Source organism: Poecilia formosa, unplaced genomic scaffold, assembly GCF_000485575.1.
Source record: "Poecilia formosa unplaced genomic scaffold, Poecilia_formosa-5.1.2 Scaffold1, whole genome shotgun sequence".
In the NCBI taxonomy this organism is placed as follows: Eukaryota; Metazoa; Chordata; class Actinopteri; order Cyprinodontiformes; family Poeciliidae; genus Poecilia; species Poecilia formosa.
In genome coordinates, this window is record NW_006799940.1 from 3,934,545 (window position 1) to 3,957,715 (window position 23,171).

Here is a 23,171-nt window from a genome sequence, read left to right on the forward strand (position 1 = left end):
TGTGGTGCACTTTTGGAAAAAGTTCTGAATTATTCTCAAACACCCAGTTGTCAAATTTTAGTATCTGCAGAAGACATGACAAACACAAGGGGACGCGTTGATTTATACCTAGAAAAAGGCCTCCTCGAGCAACTTGTATTTACCCACCAGCTTTCCTTTAAAGGTTGTGTTTGTCTGCTGCAGATCCAACAGTGAACACAGAACAATGGCCAGGACATAGTATTTAAAGCAACAGACACCCTCCATTATCCTCTTACCGTACCTTTGAGCTGCGGCAGTGGGGACAGCTCGATCGGAGCGATCTGAGTGCGAAACTGAGAGGAGCCCTGGGATTTTCTCTGCTTCTGCGCCTTCCTCACAGACTTCCTCGTAAACCCGTCCACTTTCTCGGATGCAGAGACGGCGGACATTTTGATGCACAAACTCACGAAGGTTGCAGGCGAGCTACTGTAGATCAGATGATTGAGGTTCTCCGCTTCCCTCTTTCTCACATCAGCGTCAAATTCTGGAGCCAACTGTCCGAGCTAGGGGCTCGTATTATTCCGTGTGATCCAACATGGTCATGTCTACATGTCGGTTAGACGGAGTCCTTAAAGTGCATCTTTGAAGAGCTTCAACTGTGAGATGCGGATCAGTGCTTTACACTAAAAAAAAAATCCAAACTAAGACGAAAACGCCGCGCGCCCCAAAGTTAACCACTTAAAAAAGACAGATTGACGTCTAAATATCTAACCGTTTATGCTCATCTGTCGTGCCTGCAAACGGTCTACCTGTTGCATAACGTAGGTAAGGCATTATCATTAAAAGTTGCCTGGATTACAATCCTGACTGCAGTCGAGTTGCACAGCTATGCTCGCAGCTAACGCATCCAGCTAGCTTGCCAAATTTAACTGATGGTAATGCGGCGCTACAACAATACGCTCCAATGTTGGCGAGGAAAAAGTTATGAAAAATCCTCGTCCCTTCGAATTCACTTAGTTCTCCGTTCAACGGCAACTCCGCGACTTCTTCAAGCACCGGTTGTAGCTGTAGTTCCGTTGAGTATCTCTTGAAAACAACTATCCACGGGCGACGAAGTTGAAATCTGCTTCCTTAGCAGCTGGAGGTTAGCTGTGACTGCGCAAGAGCGACTTTGTCGGAGGCTATTTCCACGCAATATATAATGCCACAGTCTCGTTTCCACGGCCTCTAAAAAGACCGAGAAGAAATTACTGGATGCCGAGTGTAGAAGGCAGCCATAAACGCTCCCAGGCGTTCCGTCGCTCTTCGTCTCTGCGTTCTACTCGAGAAGCGCTGACGGGTCAGACGTCATCGATTGACGTTACTTCCAGCCAATCACGGGCGCGTATTTTAAAAACTTGAAACTTTTTAAACCAATCACATCGCACTGAAAGCGGGTCAATTACATGTGAAATGTAAAAACAAAAAAAGGCTGACGTTCAGTTGAATGTGATCTGACAGGCAGCCGTAGTAATCGGGTAAAATTACACAACAGAAAATATTCTGCCCAGCCCAAAAATATGTACAACGTACAACAACCTTCACACAAGAATGGAGTATTTTAAGACTAGTTATGAAGGGAACCCTTGGCCTTTCAAGCCCTTCAGGATCCCCGTTTTGTGTTCTCCGAACACAAAACGGGGGGCTTCTTTTAAAGACAGCCATTGAATTAATATGTATTTCTTTTTTCTTACAATGCTGATAAAATTCAATCTTCAACACGCACAATATCAAATTTGTCACACTTTTACAATCACATGAATCATGAATCACATGATAATACCATTTTTCAGAAGGCCTTTTTTGTCTGTATTTTCACCTACAAATTCAAATGGTATGAATTTTAAGGATTATGTAAAACTGATTTTTTTTTTGATGATCTCTCCATTGTTCCATCATATTCCAGTTTGAGCCTCAGTGATTCCAGGTTGTTCTTTAACATCCTAACAAAGTATTTTTTTTTACCATGAATTATGCCTAAAATTCCAATAAATGGTAGGAAACCAACCAATTCCAGGGAGAAAAGCCATTGAAGTTGTACCATCATGTCATCTAAAAATGAAAAACTCAAATTCATTATTAGAACAAATGACACCCAAACTCATAATGTCAACCTCTAACTGGAACAACAAGCAACATATCACACAGATTGAAAGTTGTTTTAAATTTAATAAAACCTGAATAGTGGGAATGTGCAACAAGCCAAAAAACATTTTTGGATTATTTTGTACATATAAACATCTGTTCATAAATGGAACAAAAACATGCTGAATAAGACGCACATGTATAAATAACCTCAAAGATTGAAAAGAGCTGATTGAACTAATTTCAGATCATGAGGTCCATGTGATACAGAACATATATGTCAATCAAAATTCAACTTTTCATATAAAAAAAAGAACACGTTTAGTAAAAATCTTTAGTAAAATGAATAAGAAATCCGTTGAGAAAGTTTTTAAACAAATCAAATGAGCACTTTAAGTAGCAGCTTGTGCATCTCTTAAGATGATAGGATGTTTTCAAGCAGCAGATTTCTGTGTCAGGGGTAACAGCAATTTGCAAAATTACTGCTAGAAACAAGTAATCAGTTATAAAAAAAAATGTTTGGCTGACATCTGTGCAACCAGACAAAAAATTAAAAAAAAAAAACCAAAATAAAAATTGTGGCACATTTGTGGCTCAAACAGATCATTCCTGAGGCCTTTTCTCAAAATATGTGGAGATTTTCTTGATTTTTGGTGAGTGAAGAATCTGGAAAACAAAATAAAACAGGATAAGTGGAACACATAAAACATAAAAAAATATCTGTCCGACATATTGTAAAGATGAAAAAACTTAAAGACAGAAAACAAATTATAAATTAAATCATTCCTAAAAGTTGTGTAAATAACAGGGCAGATTTTTGTAGAGATGCACCAATGCATTTTTTCCAACCAAAATGGTTTTTCCAAGGACTGTAGCACACAAGATACTTAAAAATACAGACAACAGCAGTTTGTAATCTAAATAAAGGAATTATACATGCATCTCAAAAAACAAAAATGGAACTTTCACTCATTTCACACTTTTGTTTCTTGTAATTTTGAGGACTCTGGCCTACAAGAAAATGAAGACCCAAAATTAAACATCTCCAAAAATGTGAATCATACATAATATAAATAAAATTAGGATATTTTAAAAAGAAATGCTAGACTTCTGATAGGTATATGCATTTTTATGCACTTAATACTTGATTGGGGGTACTTTTGCATGAAACATTGAATCAATGCGATTAGGGTGCGACACCACCCTGTCAGCATGCCTAGGCGGGCCCCATATGGGGGAAAGGTGGGCAGACATATGGGTCCCATATGGGTTTGTCCACCCATGTAGGCTGTGGCCCTACATGGGCAAACCCATGTGGGGCCACTGTGGAACCCGCGGACAAACCCATATGGGACCCATCTGGTCTGCCCTCCTTTTCCCCATATGGGGCCCACCTAGGCATGCTGGCAGGGTATGAGTTTCCAATATTCTCATTTTTCACAATATTCTCATTTTCTGTGACACATCTGTAAGCCACTGTCATCAATATTACAAGAAGAAAGGCTTGAAATATTTCACTTCAAGTGTAATGAATTCATATAATATATGAGTTTCACTTTCCAAAATCAGTCACAAAAAATACTAATCTTTTGAGATGTATTTGTACCTTATTAGCCTTGTTAACGGAACAATGCATTAAATAGTTAAGGGAAATCCTAAAGGAAGAACAGCTACATTGTTGTAATCTATCGGTGCATCTCTCACTTTTACAGCTGAACAAGACTTCCTCTCATGGTTTACTTCAACAAAGCCACCAAACTTCAACAAACCATGACAGGAAGCTAAGAAAAAAGAAAAGAAGCTGAAGGCAGAGCAAGAGTGTGAGTTTACGTCCAGACCTGGGATCTCTGTACTTACTGTTGAGGTTGGCGTCTTCCCCTCTTGTTTCTTACGTGCACTAGGACCATCTTGACTTTTTTTCATCTTTTGACCCATTTCAGACAACCAGTTTCCTGCTCTGGGAGACCAGTTCTCCTTCCCAGCCTGCCTGGAGGTAACAGGTTCGCTGTCCTCTGCGTGACAGTCTCTCTGTACTTCGCTCTCCTGAGCAAGGCAGCGTACATCAGACAGGATGCTGCTCCTTTTAGATGCAGCGTAGAGTTCTGAAACACACTCGCATTGTGCCGCGTTCACGCAGCTGCAAGGTGAACTTTCACCCGTTTCCAATCTGCGTTTGGCCCGTCGCTCTGTGAGAGAGGCGCCGCTCGCTGGGCTCAGAGGACACGGCCTCAGCACTTGGTGTGGTGGAGTAGTGGCGGTGACCCGACTCTGAGATCCATGGGTCGGGGACAACCACCGCTGGATAGAAGATGTTCTCTGTTGAGCGGGAAGTGGGACAGAGCTTTTCGGCGACGTGGTGCTGGACGGTAGCGGCAGGGCAGCTCTGTTAGGGGCACAGACAGCGAGCTGCGGCGAGGCGAGGCCGCCGAGACTTGGCGTCTTCTGGGTATTCACAGGGGACACTGCAGCTCTGCCTAAAGGCACTGAACAAGGGAAAAAAGTTCAGTTTACATCAGTTAGTAGGAGCAGCAACAGTTAATTATGATGGAGAGTTTATGTATTATAAAAACTGCAAGAACACAAAACCTTACCAAGTACTTTGTCTAGTTTCTAGTGTAAACATTTTAATACACTTTGAAAGAAAACCAACTTACAAGTAACTCTTCAGCAAGATATAAGAGGTTCTTTTAAACCAATAATGCCTCAATATTGATTAAAAAGTACTAGTTCCACTGGCAGATTATTTCACTTATAGGGCTGCAACTAATGATTATTTTAGTACTTGATTATTCTGTCAATTATTTTGATGATTAATCAGATTTTAAAAAATCACACATCCTTCCAATTTTTCATGTAACCACTTAAGCATTTTTTATACAACATTAGAGAGACAATAAAAGATGCAAATAAATAATTCAATTTCATTTTCAAAGAAGAAAATAAACAATGTGTGCCTAAAATACAAAAACAGTGTACACTTGATTGTAACGAAGGATATTTTTGTGTCGTTTTGACTTAGTCACTGCTCTGTGTACGTGATTCTTTCAGCAAACGATCCGTTTAAGAGCTTACGATTAATCAATTACTAAATTAGTTGACGATTATTTAAGGAGTGGATCTATCATGATTAAATTCTGTTCATCATTTCATTCCAGTGGATTTGTTTTTTTTCTAAAATCAATATTAAGGACATATTGACTTAACAGAAGCTCCTCTATCTTGCTGAAATGTTACTTGTAAATTTGTTTTGTCTGATTTAAAGTATACAAAGATATTTGAACTGTGGACCAAAATTATTTGGTATGAATTTGTGTTTTTGCATTGGAGGCTTAAGTACCGTTTCCACATTGTGATTCTGCCTCCACCATGTTTAACTATGAAATTGGAGTAAAAGATCTCATAAAGGCCAATTTCTTACACTGCATTTTATTTAGAGTTAACACACATGGATACTTGGTTTGTCAAGACGCGTGGAAACCATCTACTTCATAAATATACTCTAATTTGTGTTGGTTTATTACATAAAATCCCAATAAAACACTTAAACAGCAGTTTAATGAGTGTAAAAATCTTTTCCAAAAGGAGATGCAAGAGCTGCTCAGCTCGTTTTTCTCTGTATGAGTTAATGAAAGTTAGACTGATTAACAACAACAAAATCAAAAAGAACTAGTGAAGAGTACTAACTTGTGGGAGATTTGGGACGTGCCCAGCCTACGAGGTTGGCTTCACCCACTGGTGACTGTGCTCCATCCGTTTCCCGACGAAGCCTCCAGATCCGTATGGTGTGGTCGTCGGAGCAGGAAGCAATCTGCCGACAGAGCAGCGGGGTGTAAAAATAGGATCGGAAAGAAGCGAGCGAAAAAACCTCAGAGGAAGACAGCTCAAATTCGCTGACTTACTTTAGTGAAATCTGTCGGACACCATACGACAGAGGTCACTTCCTCGCTGTGTCCCTGGAGCATCATGGGAGGATGTTGAGGATCAGAGATCTGGAGTATTAAAAGAAGTTAAAAAAAAGTATTATAGCTAGGAGACATTAGGGTGGATAATAAAATACAAATGTATCTAGATAACATGTAATAAGAGACGGCACCTTCCAAATATAGGTGTGATTGTCACTGGATCCACTGGCCAAGAACTGGTCATCAGGGCTGATTGTGGACTTGATATAGAACGAGGAGTTCTGGTGTCCACTGAAAACGGCCACTGTGGGGGGAGACAGATGTAATTTAAAAGGTCACCACACAGCTCTTTAGTGTAGTAAATTAAAGAAACAATTAATAAACAATTAATCAATTATTTAAATAATAGTCAAGGAATTTAGTAATCAATTAATTGTTAACTGGAATATACAGACTAAAAAGAAAAGTCATCTAATCAAAGATCAACATTCTCAGAGCAGTAATTAAGACAAAACTATAAAAAAAATTCATGCATTTTGCCTTTAATATTAAAAAAAAAATCTTTCTGTGATTATGTTCTACCCAGAACTCCTGGAGTTTTAGCTTCACCTGATTCAATATAATATCTTAAAATATCTGAAGGTAATGTTCTCCACTGCAAACATGCCAAGATTAAACATGTGTGAAGGTCACATGGGACTTCATGTCTACTTTGAAAAAAAAATAATAAATAGTGGTGACAGTATCATGCTGTGGGGCTGGTTCTCTCCAGTAAGTGGAGGGATGCTGGTCAAAGCTGATGAAGACATAGATGGAGCTAAATGCAAGCAAATACTGAAAGAAAACAAGTAGAAGGCGACAAAAAACTCGAGAATGGACTGAAAGTTAACCTTACGCAACTCAGAGATCCTGCAGTTGAAGGGTCATAACACAAGGATGAATCCAAATGCATGCCACACTTTTCAGATCCTTAATAAAACCATTAGTAAATGACGTGTCCCATTTCTTTCCAGTTCAGTTATCTGCCTCTCTTTGTTGCCCTGCATAACACACATATGTTTCTGGGAAACCACGAGGGGTGTGACTACTTTCATCAGTCACTGTAATTACAACTAAAGACCTTCATCTTTCACATGAAGCTATTTATTCCCCCTCAGAGGTCAGCAGCAGAGCTCTAGCCCCATCTAGTGATGCATTGGGTGTATCTGGAAAACATCTCGATTCACCTGGATTCGTCTTTATCCCACAGACACTGAACATGTAAACGTTGTCATCTGTGCAGTTACACATGATGTTGGACCTGGTAGAGTCCAGAACAAGTCCAGAATAGCCTGCAACGTATCAAACAAATAATTCAGATCATTTAGTGACGTGTGGCACCTTTCAGGTGTGCATACGTCACAGGACTGACCCAGTCTCATCCGAGTGGAAGATCCAGCATACGGATAGGTCTGCATAGGCACAGGGTCGTGATGGTAAGCTGTGTAGTTCTTCCTCAAATCCCACATCTTTATAACACTATAAAATAAAAGACAAAAAAAAGTGACCATCCAGGATCTGCAGGGTGCTTTTACATAATTTACACAGATTATGAGAAGTGCTTTTTTTTTTTTGACACCCCAAAACAACACCCGCAGAGAAGAGTGTGCGCACACCCAAAAAAAACAACACTAAAACACTGCGCGGGATACCCCACAAAAAAAAAAAAAAAAAAATAAAAAAACCCCCTAAGCAAAAACAAAAATCAAAAAAGAAAAAAAATTGAACCAATAACAAAAAGAAGTAAAAAGGAAAACTAAAAATTTTTTACCAACAAATTAAAATCTTCTACAAATGGAAAGTTGTGGATACAACACCGAATATTTTCTTTAATTATTCACTATTTAGGAAATTTAGAAAACTGTATGCCTCTCTCTGGCAAGAGGTATTTGTAACCATATGATTTGGAAATCCCATCTCTCCACTAATCAGAGCACTTCTGTTAGTTTGATACAAATATTCCATATTTAGTTAATTTCAAATAAAAGAAACAAAAAAAAATTACAATAAATTTACTTTTGCATTTTTAACAATAAAAGAAAACACCCAATTTCTGTGCTTTCAACTTGATGTTTTTGGTCCGCAATGATAACTCTGATCAAAAATAACTCATTTTTCAGTCTCTTAGAGAAGCACATGAACTCACCACGCTCGGAGCCATGCCACGCATGCTGCTTCTTCTTTTCTTCACTTTAGACGAGGGATTTGTCTCAGATTTGTTATGAGCGCCACTGATCTGTTTCACCTGCTTGTAAAAACCATCTGTAAGGCAGAACATCAGATGTGAAAATGGAGTGTTAGTAAGATTTTTCTTTTTGCCTTTGCTTAAGAGACCAGTGACGCAGCAAAATCGCACTAAACCTGATAAAAAAAAAGAACCCTACAAAGTTACTGATAACTCACCTTTTTGGCTGCACCTGATGTCCCAGACCATAATATTTCCATCTCTGCCCCCAGTACAGAAAACAGCTGTTTGAAAACAAACAAACAAAAAAAAAAACCCATCAGTAACATGAATGAACTATAACAAGAGCCTGTTCACATGTTGACTGTTTCCCTTTTTATTAACACATTTAACCACTTACGTAGAAGGAGAAAAAAAAATTATCTTGTAGTTAGAAATCTAAGAGGAAATTGAAATGTTGATGAGAAATTAAATAACAATTCATCATACCTTTCTCTCCTGGTGCGAATGCAACCGACTTGAGGCTGCAAACGTGGCCTTTAAAGCCCCCCAGCACTTCCCCAGACTTCACGTCCCACAGTCTGGCCATCTGGTCCCCTGCAGCCGTCACCTAAAGGTGCCAGAAGTGATCAAAGTATATTCAGCAAATAACTGGTGGAAATCTTGTTAAGAAATTAGGGAGGAGCTTCCACCTACCAGCTGAGGTTCCCCCGGCACCCATGCAATGTCAAAGACGGCGTTCTCGTGAGCCAGCCATTCTGTAAAAGTTCACACAAAGTCAATTAACGAGATTAACTGACGAGGTAAAAAGTACGGCCAGCACAGCTCTTAAAAGTACCTTTAAGAGGGTTTTCACGACTTTCTGTGTTGTAGATCCTAACAATGCCTTCTTCGTTAGCTGCTGCGAGGATGTTGTGCATGTTTCCGGCTACAAAGGAACAAGAATCACAGGTTACATGGATGGCCACTCTTCCTGAACCTTTGTCTGTTCAATTTCCTGTGGATATTGCGCTCAAAGAAGATTACCAGAGGAGAAAGCCAGCCCAAATGGCGGCACTGTGTCTCCCGTGTTGCCGTAGGAGATGTGCTCGTCATGCCGGATGCACTGGTAGCCTTCCAGCAGCGAGCCCAAAGGGATCCTGGAACACAGATCTGCAGGGAAGGCTGCAGGAATTCATGCAAGGTCAGAAGAAGGAAGAGGAAGTTGTTATTTTGCAACAGGAAACATAAACCTTTCATACCCTTTGAAGTTTTCCACATTTTGTCACATTACAATCACAAACCTTATTACAGTTTTTTTTTTTTTTGCTTTTGAATGTGATTGACCAAAGTACAGAATTGTGAACTGAGTCCCCTTCACAAGTAGAAAACAAACCAAAAATGTGAAGAAGAAGAAGGAAAAAAAAGTGGTCAGATGAGAGCACAAGTTAAGTTTTTAGTTTACATGCAAAATATTACATATTACTCCTAATAAAATCATAGTGGTGGCTCTATCACGCTGTGGGGACACCATAAACATACACCAGGAGCTACATACATACATCAAATCTTATGAGAGTTACAAAGTGCAACTGAGAATCTGTGACAAGACATACAAGTTACTATTTCAAAGGCTAACAGTTACATTTTCATTCCACTTTGAGGCCTATCATATAAAAAAGTGTGGAATGCAGTATGTTATGTTTTTTTCCAAAGCATTTTTAGTACCTACTTATGCCTTTTCCCTAAATGTAATTTATGGATGGACGACGAACAAATGTGTAATAAGTATTGAGGCTGGGGAAACTTTCTAGTTTGCAGCAAAACTTTAGCACAGAAGAGTACATAGAAAACGAAACAACTATGGAAATACAGTATGGCTAAAACCCATGCTTAGCATAGCATATTGATACGCCTCCTCTCAGACACAACATATTGTGTCTCACCGTTCTGCCTCCGTCTGCCCACTCCTCTGTCAACAATAGAGCGGAAAAACATCCCCATGCTCCAGCGGCAGACAGTCTGTTACACACGCCAATAACTTTGTCCAATCGTTAGCTGGTGGTTTCTTTCCCCTTCTTGTTGCTACCTGGTATGATTTGTTTTCCCGCGAACAGAACGGTCGATTAGAAGAACCGAATTCCGCGCGAAGCGCTGCGTTGTGCGCTGCTATTGGTGCGTCAGACAGCGATTCCGCTTCCGTTTAGTGCTTCCAACAACTGCTGCCCCTTCAACATAAATGGACACACATAATATTTACACAATATCTATTCATCGTTCTCTGCAGTATTAATTTAACATCATCACTGTTATTTAATTTTCCATTGCATTTCCAATACTGTCGGAAGTATTGGATTGTCTGAACCCAACCAACACAAATTAAAGCATAATTGTGAAATATAAGGATGTAAGGATATCGATTCATACATGTCTTTTGGTGTACACATTTTTGCACGTTTGCACATTTAGAGAGTGAAGTTTTTACCATATCTGTACTAAAAGATAATACCTCTGTTGGATTGTCTGAACCCAGCTTCACATGTAGAGGAACCTCTCAAAAAGGCTACTCAATAATATTTTGATTTTTATGTATCATACTGCAGTCTTAAAATGATAAAGTGGAAAGTACAATATATATTTCTGAAATGAAAGTAAAACATGTTTTCAAAAAAAATAATGCAGTATAGAAACCAGAGACATGGATTTTAGAAAGCAATGCACAAGCTTAGTTTCGACATTTTATTTCGAAAAGGCAAATTTCAGACCGGATGTGATGTCATGGGTGCAGTTGATATTCTGAACAGTAAGATGCTAACGGTACCTGTTTATTATAACCCCATTTGTTTAAAAGTTTAATTTAAAAAGCAGAAATGTCGCTTTCAATGGCTCGGTCATTCCTGTCGGAAGCTTGTTATGGAGAACAGGAGCTGGACGCTAACTCCGCTCTCATGGAGCTGGATAAAGGTGCGTTAGCTAGCTATGCTAACAATGTAGCATAGCGTCTCATTGATTGTGTTCTGGTTCTGTTTTGTGTTTGATTCGTGTGTTATTCATAGTATACAAGCTCCAGGAGGGATCACTGCTTTACCTTAACCGGAAAACTTGTGTTTAATTTCAGGGTTGCGGTCGGGGAAGCTCGGAGAGCAGTGTGAAGCTGTGGTGTTGTTCCCCAAACTCTTCCAGAAGTACCCCTTCCCAATCCTCATCAACTCCGCCTTCCTGAAACTAGCAGACATCTTTAGGCTCGGGTATGACTGCTTTAATATTAAAAATTAATATTAATTACTTACTATTTTTAATAATAATAATAATAATAATAATAATAATAATAATAATAATACTTTTTAATTAATAGGAGGAAAAGCATTTTTAAATAACCGTTCGACCTGATTTTTATCTGCTAATAAAAGTATTTTTTCTTACAGTAATTGGTTGGTGAATCAGAGCATGTTATGTTTCTCGGATGTATTAAAAGACATTAAAGTCTACATGTTGCAATGTTGCATTAAATTGATAAAAAAAAAAGGTGTGAATAATTTTATTCACACCAAGTTCATTCATACAAAGCTGCTGTCTCTCTTTCCAGCAACAACTTTCTGCGTTTGTGTGTACTGAAAGTGACACAGCAGAGTGAAAAGCATTTGGAGAAGATTCTCAATGTGGATGAATTTGTTAAGAGGGTGTTTTCAGTCATACATAGCAACGACCCTGTGGCCAGAGCCATCACTCTGAGGTAAGCTGGATGCCACAGAATAAATAATATTTAACTACAGTTAGGTCTGAAAGAGCCCATTCATTGTTTTATTTCTGCAGGATGCTTGGCAGTTTGGCCTCCATCATCCCAGAGAGAAAAAACGCCCACCACAGTATTCGACAAAGCTTGGACTCTCACGACAACGTGGAAGTGGAGGCTGCTATCTTTGCTGCTGCAAGTTTCTCTGCACAGTCGAAGTAAGGGAAAATCTTTTTAGAACTCTGCTGTATTATCTAAAAAATATATATGCGCTTGCTTTCTGGTTTAAATTTTGAACTTTACTGTTTGTAACTTTTAGAGACTTTGCTGCTGGGATTTGTAACAAAGTGAGCGAAATGATTCAAGGTAAAATATGATTTCTAATCTAACCTTATATTGTTCTTTACTAAGAAACATATTGATGTTTATTTTTTTTTCTTTTATTTGTCTCTGCTGAGGAAAAAGTAAAGACATCCTTACCTCGAATAATTGATAAAATCGGTTTTTGAAGATGTTATTTTTGGGTTGTTTTTTCACCAATGCGCTCTTTGAATTTGATTTCAGGTGAACTTTATGAGGGAATCCTAGGCTAAGATTTTTTTTAATTAAAAGAATAAAGTCGTAATATTACAAGAATACAGACATAGTAATACAAGAATGAAGTGGTAATAGTAGGAGAATAAAGTAGTAGTTTTATGAGAACTCAGCACAAAAGATGATAAAACATTGAAATGAGGAATGTTGAGCATCTTGTGAAGTTATGTTTTATCAGTTTTACAGAAAAGGAAATACTTAATCTTTTAAGCCTTCAGCATCAAATTATTATTGGTAGAAGGTCTTTGAGTTTATTTCAAAGAAAGAACCACACAAACCGAACTGGTTACATCAGTCCTTGATAACTTTTGAAAACTTTAAGACATTCTTCTGGTAAAATTGCATCTTTACTCTGCTAATACTTTGACTATATTCTAGTAATTAAACAAAAAAATCTCATAGCCTGGCCCTCATATTCTGTCATACAACTAATAGAAGGGATGATTGGAGGAAAAAAAGCCACTTTTGTAAATATCTTCTGTCATTTGTCATTTCTGTTTCAGAAAAAAAAGAAGGGAAAAGAATCGCTTAAAATTAAATTTGGTAGAAAAACATCTGAGATTTTACTTTTTACACATATCGCCCAGGCCTAATTTTCAATCACCACCATGGAACATAAATGAAATCAAGATATAGGCTTTGACTAGGAAAAAACTTCCCTTTTCACATTTTTAAAATTTTTTTTATAAATTATCACGCATCTGTGTAAGACACAAACTATCATGGGGTGCGCTAATGTTTTTCCCAGCAGCGTATTATTTGGTGTTTCAGGGTGGATGTTGGTGTCTAAATGACTTTTTTTCCCCCATTTTGAACCTGACTACTGCGGCAGGTTTGGACACGCCCGTGGATCTGAAGCTGAAGCTGATCCCCATGCTGCAGCACATGCATCACGACGCCAGCCTGGCGTCCAGCAGCAGAGAGCTCCTGCAGCACCTTGTGAACTCCTACCCCTCTACCCCTATGGTCATCGTCTCGCTGCACACCTTCACGCAGCTGGCTGCCTTCTCGCTCATCGATATCCCCAAGCAGGTAGATCCACAGAGAAAGCACAGGTTTACAGTGATGCATTGTGTTTGATAGAAGTTCTGTGAAATAATAAAGTTTGCTGTGCTTTTTATCTCTTCAGTTGCAGCTTCTCCTTCAGTACCTGAGAGACGATCCGAGGAAAGCTGTAAAGAGACTTGCGATAAACGACTTAAAGCTGCTGGCTAAAAAAGCTCCTCACCTTTGGATCAGAGAAAACACTCAAGTAAAAACACTGCCGGTCACTCTGCATACTTTCTGTTGTTTTCAACTTTAAAATGTAACCATTTTGATCCTTTCAGACTCTGTGTGAGTGTGCTTTGACCATCCCTTACAACAGTTTGAAGCTGGGAATGTTGGCCGTCCTCTCAACCCTCTCTGGGACAATAGCCATCAAGCAGTACTTCAGCACTGCAGCAGGTAAGTAAATAAACTGTTATTAAACTTAGACATATTTATAAAAAAAAATAAAAAACAGGAACCTCTTTGGTTGCTGAATAGAAGAATAAAAGAACAGAGATGTTCATATAGAAGTATTAACTGTGGTTCATCTTAAAAGAATGTTAAAACTTCACTTCATGAACTCATGAAGTTAAAGCACAGACACTGGTTCCAATCTCTAGACCGTTCCTAATTTCTGTTCGGGAATCTCTCTGCCATCTTTATTCCTGTACTAACTGGTTCCACTTAAGAATAACCAGCAGCACCCTCTACTGGCCAAATGACGAGACAAAAATTTTAATCTATTAAATCATTAATCGACAAGTAAACGTAAGTCGATTAATTCTTTGCATCGCTAAAATAAACCTTTGACTATATGTGTATAATTGTAAAAAGGTAACGGCGTTACAATTTCTCCTCAGGCAGCTCATCCATCCCTCCTCGACTCACTGACCTGGTTAAACTGGCGCAAGAATGTTGTTACCACAGCAACCTGTCAGTGGCGGCTCATGGGGTCGTGGTGCTTTCCAGCATTGCCATTTCCTGTCCGGAAAAAGGTTGGTTTCTCTGGACAATGGCCTATTGGAGGTTCTTCCTCCAGCACAGATTCCCCTCAGTGGTTTTATGAGAGAGTTTCTTTGATTGTGTGTTTTTGTGGGTTTTTCTTCCTCAGATATCGTGCAGCTGGAGCAGGACACGGTGTTGGGAGTGGAGTCTCTTCTGATGTTGTGCAGTCAGGACAGCAGCCCCAGTGGACAGGCCACTCTCAAAGTAAGACAGTAATGTAAACACAACAAGAAATAAAGAGGTTATATATGCGGTAGCACTCAAAGCAGTTAACTTCATTCCCTGACACTTTTTTTAATCTTATGAATAAATGAACTCATTTCCCAGATTCTTTTTACGGTTTTATATTTAAATTTTGAAAAAAACAATTGTGTGATTCTAGGAAACAAACTTCAACAAATGATGCCAGTCAGTGAAATTAGTTTTTTTAGTGTCTGGAAACTGAGCCATTTAAAAAACCTTCTGAATGTAATGTCACAAACCGGCAGGCTCTGCTCCTCGCCTAGCAACCTCAGCGAAGCCCACTCTGTTACCTAGCAACCGAAGCTGAGCTCCAGCATGTTTGGTCAGCTAGTGTTACTGCTGTGCAATAACTTCTGGAAAAAACAAATGTTTTAGTGTTTGCTTAAACCACTTGCTGCATTCTTGTTGTTTGTGCAGGAGGCTTCACTTCTGCTTTTCAAACGTGTACGATTGTATAATTGGTCATTTGCTTGCATCCATGTTGACGAGTGTAAACGTCGAGTTGAGGGAACGTGGTCAGCAGCAGTTTATTTGAATTCAACCTCTTCAAGGAAACATAATAGATCACTTTTAAGTCTACTGCGTGTTGTCAGACAGCTTCTATTTAAGTGGGTTCTAGACTAGGAGCCTACCAGAGATTTTTGCCCTGTTGAACAGCTGTTTTGTTTGCACCACAGACAGCACTCACCTCGCTCGTTAAGCTGCTGAAAAATCGGCCTCACCTCAGCCAACCGGCTGTGGAGTTCCTGCTCGGCCAGCTCCACTTATCCTGCGACTCATCGCGCGTCCTCATGTGCCACGCCCTGGCAGCCATCGCCACCCACCTGCCCGTGCTGGGAGACGGCATGCTGGGAGATCTGGTTGATCTCTACCGGGTGGCCGGTCACTCCTCCACCGGGGAGCAGCAGGAGCTCCTGGTGAGAAACGCTGCGCACATCACCATCCTCTCCTGCTGCTTAGAGTCGCATTTAATGGACTTTGATCGCTGTAGGTTTCCTTGGCGACTGTGATTTTTGTCGCCAGCCAATCGTCTCTGTCATCAGAAGTGAAGACGGTCATCAAGCAGCAGCTGGAGAACGTCGCAAATGGCTGGACGGTGTATCGCATCGCACGGCAAGCCTCCCGCATGGTAAGCGACTTTAATTGTGAAGATGACATCACAACAAAATAAGAGAATAAACGGGTTGCTGTTGGTCTGCAGGGCTGTCATGAGTTCTCTAGCGAGCTTTACCAGTGTCTCCGGACCCGTGTGGCGTCGGAGCACTTCTACTTCTGGCTGAACAGCCTGAAGGAGTTCTCCCAGGCAGAGCAGTGCTTGAGTCACGTGGAGGAGGGCGACTACAGCGGCGCCATGAGCGCCATCGCAGAAGCCCTGCGCTCCTACCAAAAGGGCATCGCCTCCCTCACGGTGAGCTGGGGGAAAAGAAAAAGTCACTGAAACTTAATTTAGACTGTAACTAGACCTCCGTACGCATTACCGTTTTTCTATAAGATGTGATTAATCGCTCTCCCTGCAGGCCGCCAGCACGCCGTTGAGCCCGCTCACGTTCCAGTGCGAGTTCATTAAGCTGCGCATCGACACTCTGCAGGCCCTGTCGCAGCTCATTTGCACATGCAACAGCCTGAAAACCAGCCCTCCGCCGGCCATCGCCACGACGATCGCTCTCACGTCAGGAAATGACGTCCAGCGCTGTGGCCGCATCTCGATGCAGGTAAACACTTAGCAGCTTAGGTTTTATTAATGCTTAGAAGAATTTGAAAGATTCGATTACACACACAGTACCTTGAAGTTTGTGGTTGTTAAGTGATGAAATGTGGAACAAGGTCAGGGAGTTTGAATAGTTTTGCAAGACACAGTATAAATATTTATAAATCCGCGTGTCTGCTTGCTGGACCAAACTATAGTAGCGGAAACCAAATCATTATAGTCCAGTCATACTTAATATCATCCGTCTTCTGTCCTGTTATATCCACGTCAGTTATGATTCCAGGGTCTATTTGTTATATACCACACCGGTCACTGATATGAAGGATTTGTGCATCAGAGTGGAATAAACCTGATGTGTTTAATCGTGCCGTTACACTTTTCTTCCAGATGAAGGTCTGCATGGATGAGTTCAGAGGTCTTGCTGCCCGCTATGCTGATCTGCACCAGTCGTTATTTGACGCAGATTATGCCACCCTTCGCAACGTGGAGCTGTATCCTTAAACATCCATCAGTCCTGTCAGACTACAACCTCCCTGCTGTCATTTATTAATCCTTAACTGTTTGTTCAGACAACAGCAGAGCTGCTTGCTGGTCTCGCATGTAATCGAAGCTTTGATACTGGACCCACAGACAGCCAGGTGGGAGTCGCTGATGTAGCTGTTATTCTTCCATAAGACCTGAGAAAAATGATACAATTTGTGTTTTCAAAGTTTGGTCTGGAACATCAAAAGCAGTCGTCATGTGAATCATTTTCCTATCAGTTTTGCGCTATTAATGTTTAAATATTTTATTTTAGTGTGAAATGATGACAATTTTCTAGTTAATTTGAAGTTTGTTTAGAATTTACAAAATCTTTACGGGGCAAATGTAGGGCTGGAAATAACGATTATTTTAGTAATCAATTATTCGGACAATTAATCAGTTAATTGGATTTTTTTTTTTAAATTCCACATTCTGCAAGTTTTTTTATTTAACCACTTAATCTTACCCAAATGCATACATACATGTGCACCATTCAAACTTTGTTAAACATTCTTGAGCAACTCGCAGTGACACTACATGCTCATCCAGGTAATTCATATTAATTTGAACATAATTTTGACTGAAGTTCTTACTGAGTTCATACATTTCCAGATTGGTCGATGTAGAGACGTTTGCTGGATGTTAAACACCGGATCATTGTCGGGATCAGTTATCCTGTTGGAACACCCGGTTCTACCCCGTATTATTTGTATATCTGCAGATTTGAGCTGAAGTTGAAGGATTTGCAGGTAGCCATCTGTCTTCATTGTTCCATCCACTTTGTGTAAATGGCACTTGTACTGCTGGCAGCACAAAAGCCCTACACCATGACGCTCAGGAGTCGGTGGTGCCGTTGGCTTTCGAAGCCCTTTGTTTACTCTCTGCCAAATATTTTCTTTGGTGGCAAAAAAAGCTACATCTTTTTCTCAAGTTTTGATTGCGCCTCAAAGTGTTTGTTTTTTGGTACAGACGGTTCTTATGGATTAGAGAAGACCAACAAATAAAATATATATTTTTTAATCTGTTGTTGAAGTTGTATCCTTTGAAGTTGTAGTAAAAGCACAAATTTGTAAAACCGTAGATGCAAGCAACAGCAGCTTTTAGCAGCTGACCGAGTAAAAACCAATATGTGGCTCTCATTTTTAACATTCCCACGCTGTCGGTGTGATTTAGTTTTCAGGAGCACGGCACATCGGGGTCTGTTCAGACCGAGAGCGAATATGAGCGACGGATGATGTCGGTGTTTAACCATGTGCTCGTAGAGGTAGAGGGACTCTCCAAGAAACACCCTCCTGTTTCACACCTGGTGAGACTACGTCTATGATCACTGAATTTAAAAGAAATGTACAGTTTTACCGCAAGATCCAAGACATTTACCCGACTTAAATGTGCTTGTGATTTGCTTTTGGAATTGGGAGCTTATAAAAAAGAAAAACCTTCTAAAAAATATTTATATGTAGTCTTTTAAAAAGAGCTTAAAGGACTAAAAACTCTGAACGTTTGAGTGAATTGTGTTTGTTTTCCAGCATACCAACTGCCTCTGTGATGCTGTCATAGCCTTGCTGAAGGTGCCGCTGTCTTTCCAAAGATATTTCTTCCAAAAGCTCCAGTCAACCAGCATCAAGGTAAATTGCTTTACAGTCACAAGTACTGACACCAAGCCAATTGTAAGATTTTTATTTTTTGTAAGAGCAGTGATTTCCAAGAAACAGCAACTTACACCGTGAAACTTGAACCTTTCTGTCTGTCAGAAAACAATATAAAAAAAAAACAACAGTTTTTCTTGTCTTCATAGCTTAAAAATAGGATATTTCTTATGTTTTGCATTTTCCAGCTTGCTCTCTCTCCGTCACCACGAACTCCAAGTGAGCCAATCCCAGTTCAGAACAGTCAGCAGCTGACTCTGAAGGTAGAGGGAGTGGTACAACATGGCTCCACACCAGGACTCTTCAGGAAGATCCAGTCTGTTTGCCTCAACGTTACATCAGTTCTACAGAGCAAGACGGGGCCCGACTACAAAGTATGATGGGGTTTTTTTTTTACCCCCCCCTCCCCCTGCCTGAACATCCTACTTTGTACAATTATTTATGCTATGATTTAACAGGTTTAACTTATATCATCGCCCTGATTCTTTTTATTTCAGATACCACTCGACAGTAAAACAAATGAGATCGATCAGCGAGTGGAACCTCACAACGACTACTTCAGCACCCAGTTCCTGCTAAACTTCTCCATCCTGGGCACCCACGTGGTCACTGTGGAGGCGTCTGTGGTGGACGAGAGCGGCATCGAGTGGAAGACGGGGCCGAAGACGATGGTGTCCGTTAAGTCCCTGGAGGATCCCTACTCCCAGCAGCTCCGCCACCAGTTGCAGCAGAGTGGAACGCAGCCTGCGCCACAGAGGAGCTCATACATTCGCTTTTAGTCAATTGCTTTGTTTTTCTGTTGTTTTTTTTTTTTGTTTTTTTTTACAATTTGAGCTTGTTCACTGTTTTTGTCTTGTAGAAAATAAATGTTTTTCTTTTTTTTTTTTTTTTTACTCCGGTGATTAAAAAGACTTTTATTTTAATTATTTAAGCATTTATAAAGTAGCAGTTTTTGGACTCGAAAGATGCTAAAGATTCGATGTTAAATTTATTAGTATTAATTGTGTCCATGTAATGTGTTAAACGACATTCGTTTAATCTTTTCCACATTATGTAATACTGGGCAAAACCACCAGGTGGCACAATATGAACATTACAGAATATTTCCAGTTGGTGAGGGCACTGAAATGCATTTTAGAGAGTGTCGTAGCTCATTTGAGCTGGAGTTATTTAGGGATTCACAAATTTCAGTTCAGATTCGGAAGATCCAATTTATCTTTATTTTTTTATTTTATTTATTTATGCATAAATATACATATGAAGTCAAGGCATCAATTTTTGACAGCAGGGAGTCTGCGCAGTCAAAGACTGGCGTCAAACAGGCATCAACATGAAGTCACCCTGAATAAAAATTTGACTTCCGGTCAGGTTTTTCACAATTAAGTACAATTTTAGGTCGCAGTTGAACAGTCAAAACTCGTTTAACCAACAGAAACCTTGATAAACCTCTGATAGTTGTTGAAATAATTTACAAGCATGTTTATAAGTCCAGAAAGTGCTACTGTAATATTTCTTAAATCATTTTCTCCTCAGTGTTGTAATGTACTGATAGTACATTTGTTTTTTTATGATAAATTTATTTATTTCTTCCAAGGTTCTTTTAGATTGCATAAAAATTACAAACTATTTCTTAATTTAGGAAAAAGTTTTATGATTGTTGGATTTTTTTTTTACCTTTTATTTTGGTCTCTTTTCTGTCAGTTCAATCACTGAGGGTTTATCCTTAGCCTATTTGTACTGAACGTTTTTTTTTTTTTTTCTGTTAAATGGGAAATGATGCTGTCGAGTCGACAGCATAATTTCCCAGAGCGGCAGTAAATAAACTTGAGTATCTTACTGATTGTATATGATCTGTAGTTGTATATTTAGGGCTATTATCCTGCTGGAAGGTGATTCTCTTTTCCTAGTCTGACACCACTTTTTTAAAATGTAGATATTGTGTGTTGCTGCATTTTTACACACAGCTGTTTTCTTGAAGGCCAAAAAGTTTAATTTTGATTCCATGTGAACTTTTTCTCGTGTTACGTGTGCACCAAGAATCACCAACGTGCTTCTTGGTGCACTTATTTTGAAGGTGGATTTTAGCCATTTCCAGTTGTGTACCGTTTTTCCTTTGTGTACATTGCCGCGGTGTGATTCGGGATCTGGAGAAAGATAACGGGTCCCCTCCAGCCTAGAAAAGAAAAAAAAAAAAATCGCTGCTTCCCCTGTTAGATGCGCACATGTACAGCTTGCGTTGCGGTTATCTAAGGAGCAGCGTTGAGCCCAGGCCCGCCTCAGCAGCCTCTCCCCTCGGACTGTTTGCTGGGAGCTCAGGAGCTAGCTGAGCCGAGTTGATGGTGATGGTGATGATGATGCATCTGAGGATTTATCCCGGTATCTCTCCCTGAGATGGAGCCAGCGACGTTCAACTGGAGCCGCTAACAGCGCCCGAGAAGACCCTGGATGGCTAAATGGGGGGAGGAGTAGCTCTATCGCACAGGGGTTTCTTTGACATTTTCACCTTTTTAAACCTCAGTCCAGATCAGATTTAACAGACGTAACATGCCGACTAGCAGAGATAGCCATTTTTTAGCTTAGCTTCACAGTTAATCTCGTTTCGGCCGTCCTTGGATGCTTCAGTGACATTAATTGGGTGAGTAACATGAGCTAGCAGACTTTTACTACTAAACTACAGGGTGGGATTACACTCTGGATGAGCCGCTGCGCTTTGAATCAGCGTCAAACTTAACGTTTGCTTCACCTCCTAAAACAGCTCACCAATAAAGGCCTCAGAGCTCAATCTGTTATTTATTCCACATTAACGCTGAAGCTCACAGGTGGTTATTTCCGACGCGTTTAACCGCATCTTTTCCCTTTATGCTAACTCATACTGTTGCTAGCTAGCATGTTATGAAGTAATGGACTTCGTCCCCCTTTCCCCGCTGAATGGTCCTTTTAAGGTCCTGGCTTAGCCTGTTACACCGTTTTGGGTTGGGAGCTCGTTGGTATCAAGCCACGAATGACAACCAACCATCTTTATTAATAAATCCCTTTTGAATAATAATCAGAGCATAGCGTCCTCTACGCGTGTGTTGCATATAAATGCCTCGGAATAGCCTGATCCTCAACCGGTTAGCGGAGTAAAAAAAAAAGCATTTCTGCCAGAGACTCTCAGCTGTCTGAAACGTTCCAGGTAAATGTTTGTGCTTATTTTTATAGCCTGCTCGTTCAGTACTGTTTATACACATTTATAGTGATAGTGTTGTGTTCAGATAACGCAAAAATGTAACCCTTTTACCAGTTTCAATGAATACTGTTATGCTATTGTAGCTACTATTGATGATACATTGTGGAGGGAAAAAGATATCCTAACTCCTACAGCACAGTGCGAGGAATTTTATCGCACTTTTTGCATGAATGGCCTGTTTAAGTTAATTCTTCCCCTTTTTATGGCTGGACTTTGACTAGGCCAACACAGAACCTTAATTTTGTGGGTGGTTTTGCACCGAGTCTCAAAGTGGAGTGGATTTTAGATCATGTCTATGTGATATTACTTTTCTGAAATGCTTCTTTAGTTTTAGAGAGTGCGCTCCTTCCAAAAAAACAATTTTTGTCTCAGTAGTGCTCAGAATATTTTCCCCAATTTTTGAGGGACGATCAAGAAATGTTTGGGCAAATAAGAGAAGGGGATTTATGTTCCTTTTACTAAGTTGTTTTTTTTTTTTAGCCCTGGATCTGTTCCATATATCAAATTTTTACTAGTCTGTTTCTCTTTGTTGAATTCTGCTCATCGGGCCTTCTGTGCTTTAGATGTTCTCCTTTTTGTGATCTCCTCAAAGAGTTGTTGATATGCTCTTGGGTGTAATTTTGGTTGGCTTGGCACTCCATGTTCTCTCTATTTGTAGATAATGCTCTCACTGTGATTCACTGGAGTCCCCTCACCTTAGAAACCACTTTGTAACCCTTTTCAGGCTGAAACACGTCAGTCAGATCTTTCTAATCTGTTCTTAGATTTCTTAAGTTTGGGCCATGATGTGTTGGTTTATTGAATATTTTTGCCTGCTTCATATTGTCAGGTTCTGTTGTCCAACCCAAATGGAGCTGATTAAAAAAAATCATTCAGCATTTAGTTTTTGCTTCCCACATGTGGAAATTGGTACATTTACAATACATGATTATTAGGGATGCACAATATATCGGCATCAACATCAGTGTTGATTGATGTTAGTCATTTTTTTTAACCTGTCGGTGTCGGTCCAATAAGTAAAACGGGGTTGATATGATTTGAACAGCTGACGTTTATTTCCATTTTGTTGCAGTTTGTACATGTGTTTGGCCATGTGATATTTGTTCAGTCACGTGACAGTGAAACATTGTAGAACTGTTGGGGTGATCAGTTGAAGCAGAAAAGCAATGTAGGTGGTTTGATCGAAAGTGTAGGGAGATGTACACATCAGTAAATATCGGTCATCAATATCAGCCCAAATGTTGCAATGAAACTAGAGGTGTGCCGATCGAT

General features: G+C 39.9%; 4 protein-coding genes across 6 annotated transcripts in view; 2 read left to right on the forward strand and 2 right to left on the reverse strand.

Annotated features, from left to right (window-relative positions):
• Window positions 1–1,296, reverse strand: part of ppp2r5a (protein phosphatase 2, regulatory subunit B', alpha isoform) — a 38,112-nt gene extending 36,816 nt beyond the window's left edge. For both annotated transcript variants that reach the window (XM_016668712.1, XM_007545817.1), the window contains exon 1: window positions 263–1,296. In XM_016668712.1, coding sequence (XP_016524198.1) covers window positions 263–410 — 148 coding nt within the window. In that variant the 5' untranslated portion in view covers window positions 411–1,296. The remainder of the gene's footprint in view (window positions 1–262) is intronic.
• An 853-nt stretch (window positions 1,297–2,149) lies between these two features.
• dtl (denticleless E3 ubiquitin protein ligase homolog (Drosophila)) lies at window positions 2,150–10,397 on the reverse strand. The gene is made up of 15 exons (XM_007545832.2): window positions 10,137–10,397; window positions 9,238–9,375; window positions 9,050–9,139; window positions 8,908–8,969; window positions 8,701–8,821; window positions 8,430–8,495; window positions 8,166–8,288; window positions 7,606–7,672; window positions 7,399–7,505; window positions 7,214–7,318; window positions 6,179–6,291; window positions 5,985–6,074; window positions 5,770–5,893; window positions 3,943–4,568; window positions 2,150–2,751 (listed from the first exon to the last, which is right to left on the reverse strand). Exons 1-15 carry the CDS (start codon window positions 10,192–10,194, stop codon window positions 2,689–2,691), a joined length of 1,953 nt encoding a protein of 650 aa, XP_007545894.1. The 5' UTR covers window positions 10,195–10,397; the 3' UTR covers window positions 2,150–2,688.
• Window positions 10,398–10,941: 544 nt separating this feature from the next.
• ints7 (integrator complex subunit 7) lies at window positions 10,942–19,589 on the forward strand. 2 transcript variants are annotated; one of them, XM_016668724.1, is made up of 21 exons: window positions 10,942–11,154; window positions 11,309–11,438; window positions 11,777–11,923; window positions 12,004–12,141; window positions 12,243–12,289; window positions 13,350–13,549; window positions 13,647–13,769; window positions 13,846–13,963; window positions 14,407–14,541; window positions 14,658–14,755; window positions 15,472–15,711; window positions 15,786–15,923; window positions 15,996–16,202; window positions 16,312–16,506; window positions 16,890–16,993; window positions 17,072–17,140; window positions 18,198–18,330; window positions 18,551–18,649; window positions 18,859–19,044; window positions 19,168–19,469; window positions 19,504–19,589. In XM_016668724.1, exons 1-20 carry the CDS (start codon window positions 11,061–11,063, stop codon window positions 19,447–19,449), a joined length of 2,883 nt encoding a protein of 960 aa, XP_016524210.1. In that variant the 5' UTR covers window positions 10,942–11,060; the 3' UTR covers window positions 19,450–19,469; window positions 19,504–19,589. The 2 variants fall into 2 exon arrangements, with proteins under 2 accessions (XP_016524210.1, XP_007545905.1); XM_007545843.2 differs by having other exon boundaries at window positions 19,168–19,533.
• Window positions 19,590–20,764: 1,175 nt separating this feature from the next.
• Window positions 20,765–23,171, forward strand: part of lpgat1 (lysophosphatidylglycerol acyltransferase 1) — a 49,142-nt gene continuing 46,735 nt past the window's right edge. The window contains exon 1 of the mRNA XM_007545855.2: window positions 20,765–21,305. The gene's annotated coding sequence lies outside the window, so the exon portion shown is untranslated. The remainder of the gene's footprint in view (window positions 21,306–23,171) is intronic.

Bases quoted from the DNA above. Each gene is read 5' to 3' on its own strand.
- dtl (XM_007545832.2), bottom strand. From the start codon at position 10,194: ATGGGGATGTTTTTCCGCTCTATTGTTGACAGAGGAGTGGGCAGACGG. The intron at 8,822-8,907 runs GTAGGTGGAAGC...TGGCACCTTTAG, and splicing joins TGCCGGGGGAACCTCAGCTG to GTGACGGCTGCAGGGGACCA. The intron at 7,506-7,605 runs GTGTCAAAAAAA...TTTATTTTATAG, and splicing joins TCTGCGGGTGTTGTTTTGGG to TGTTATAAAGATGTGGGATT.
- ints7 (XM_016668724.1), top strand. From the start codon at position 11,061: ATGTCGCTTTCAATGGCTCGGTCATTCCTGTCGGAAGCTTGTTATGGA. The intron at 12,142-12,242 runs GTAAGGGAAAAT...TGTAACTTTTAG, and splicing joins AGTTTCTCTGCACAGTCGAA to AGACTTTGCTGCTGGGATTT. The intron at 15,712-15,785 runs GTGAGAAACGCT...TGATCGCTGTAG, and splicing joins GGGAGCAGCAGGAGCTCCTG to GTTTCCTTGGCGACTGTGAT.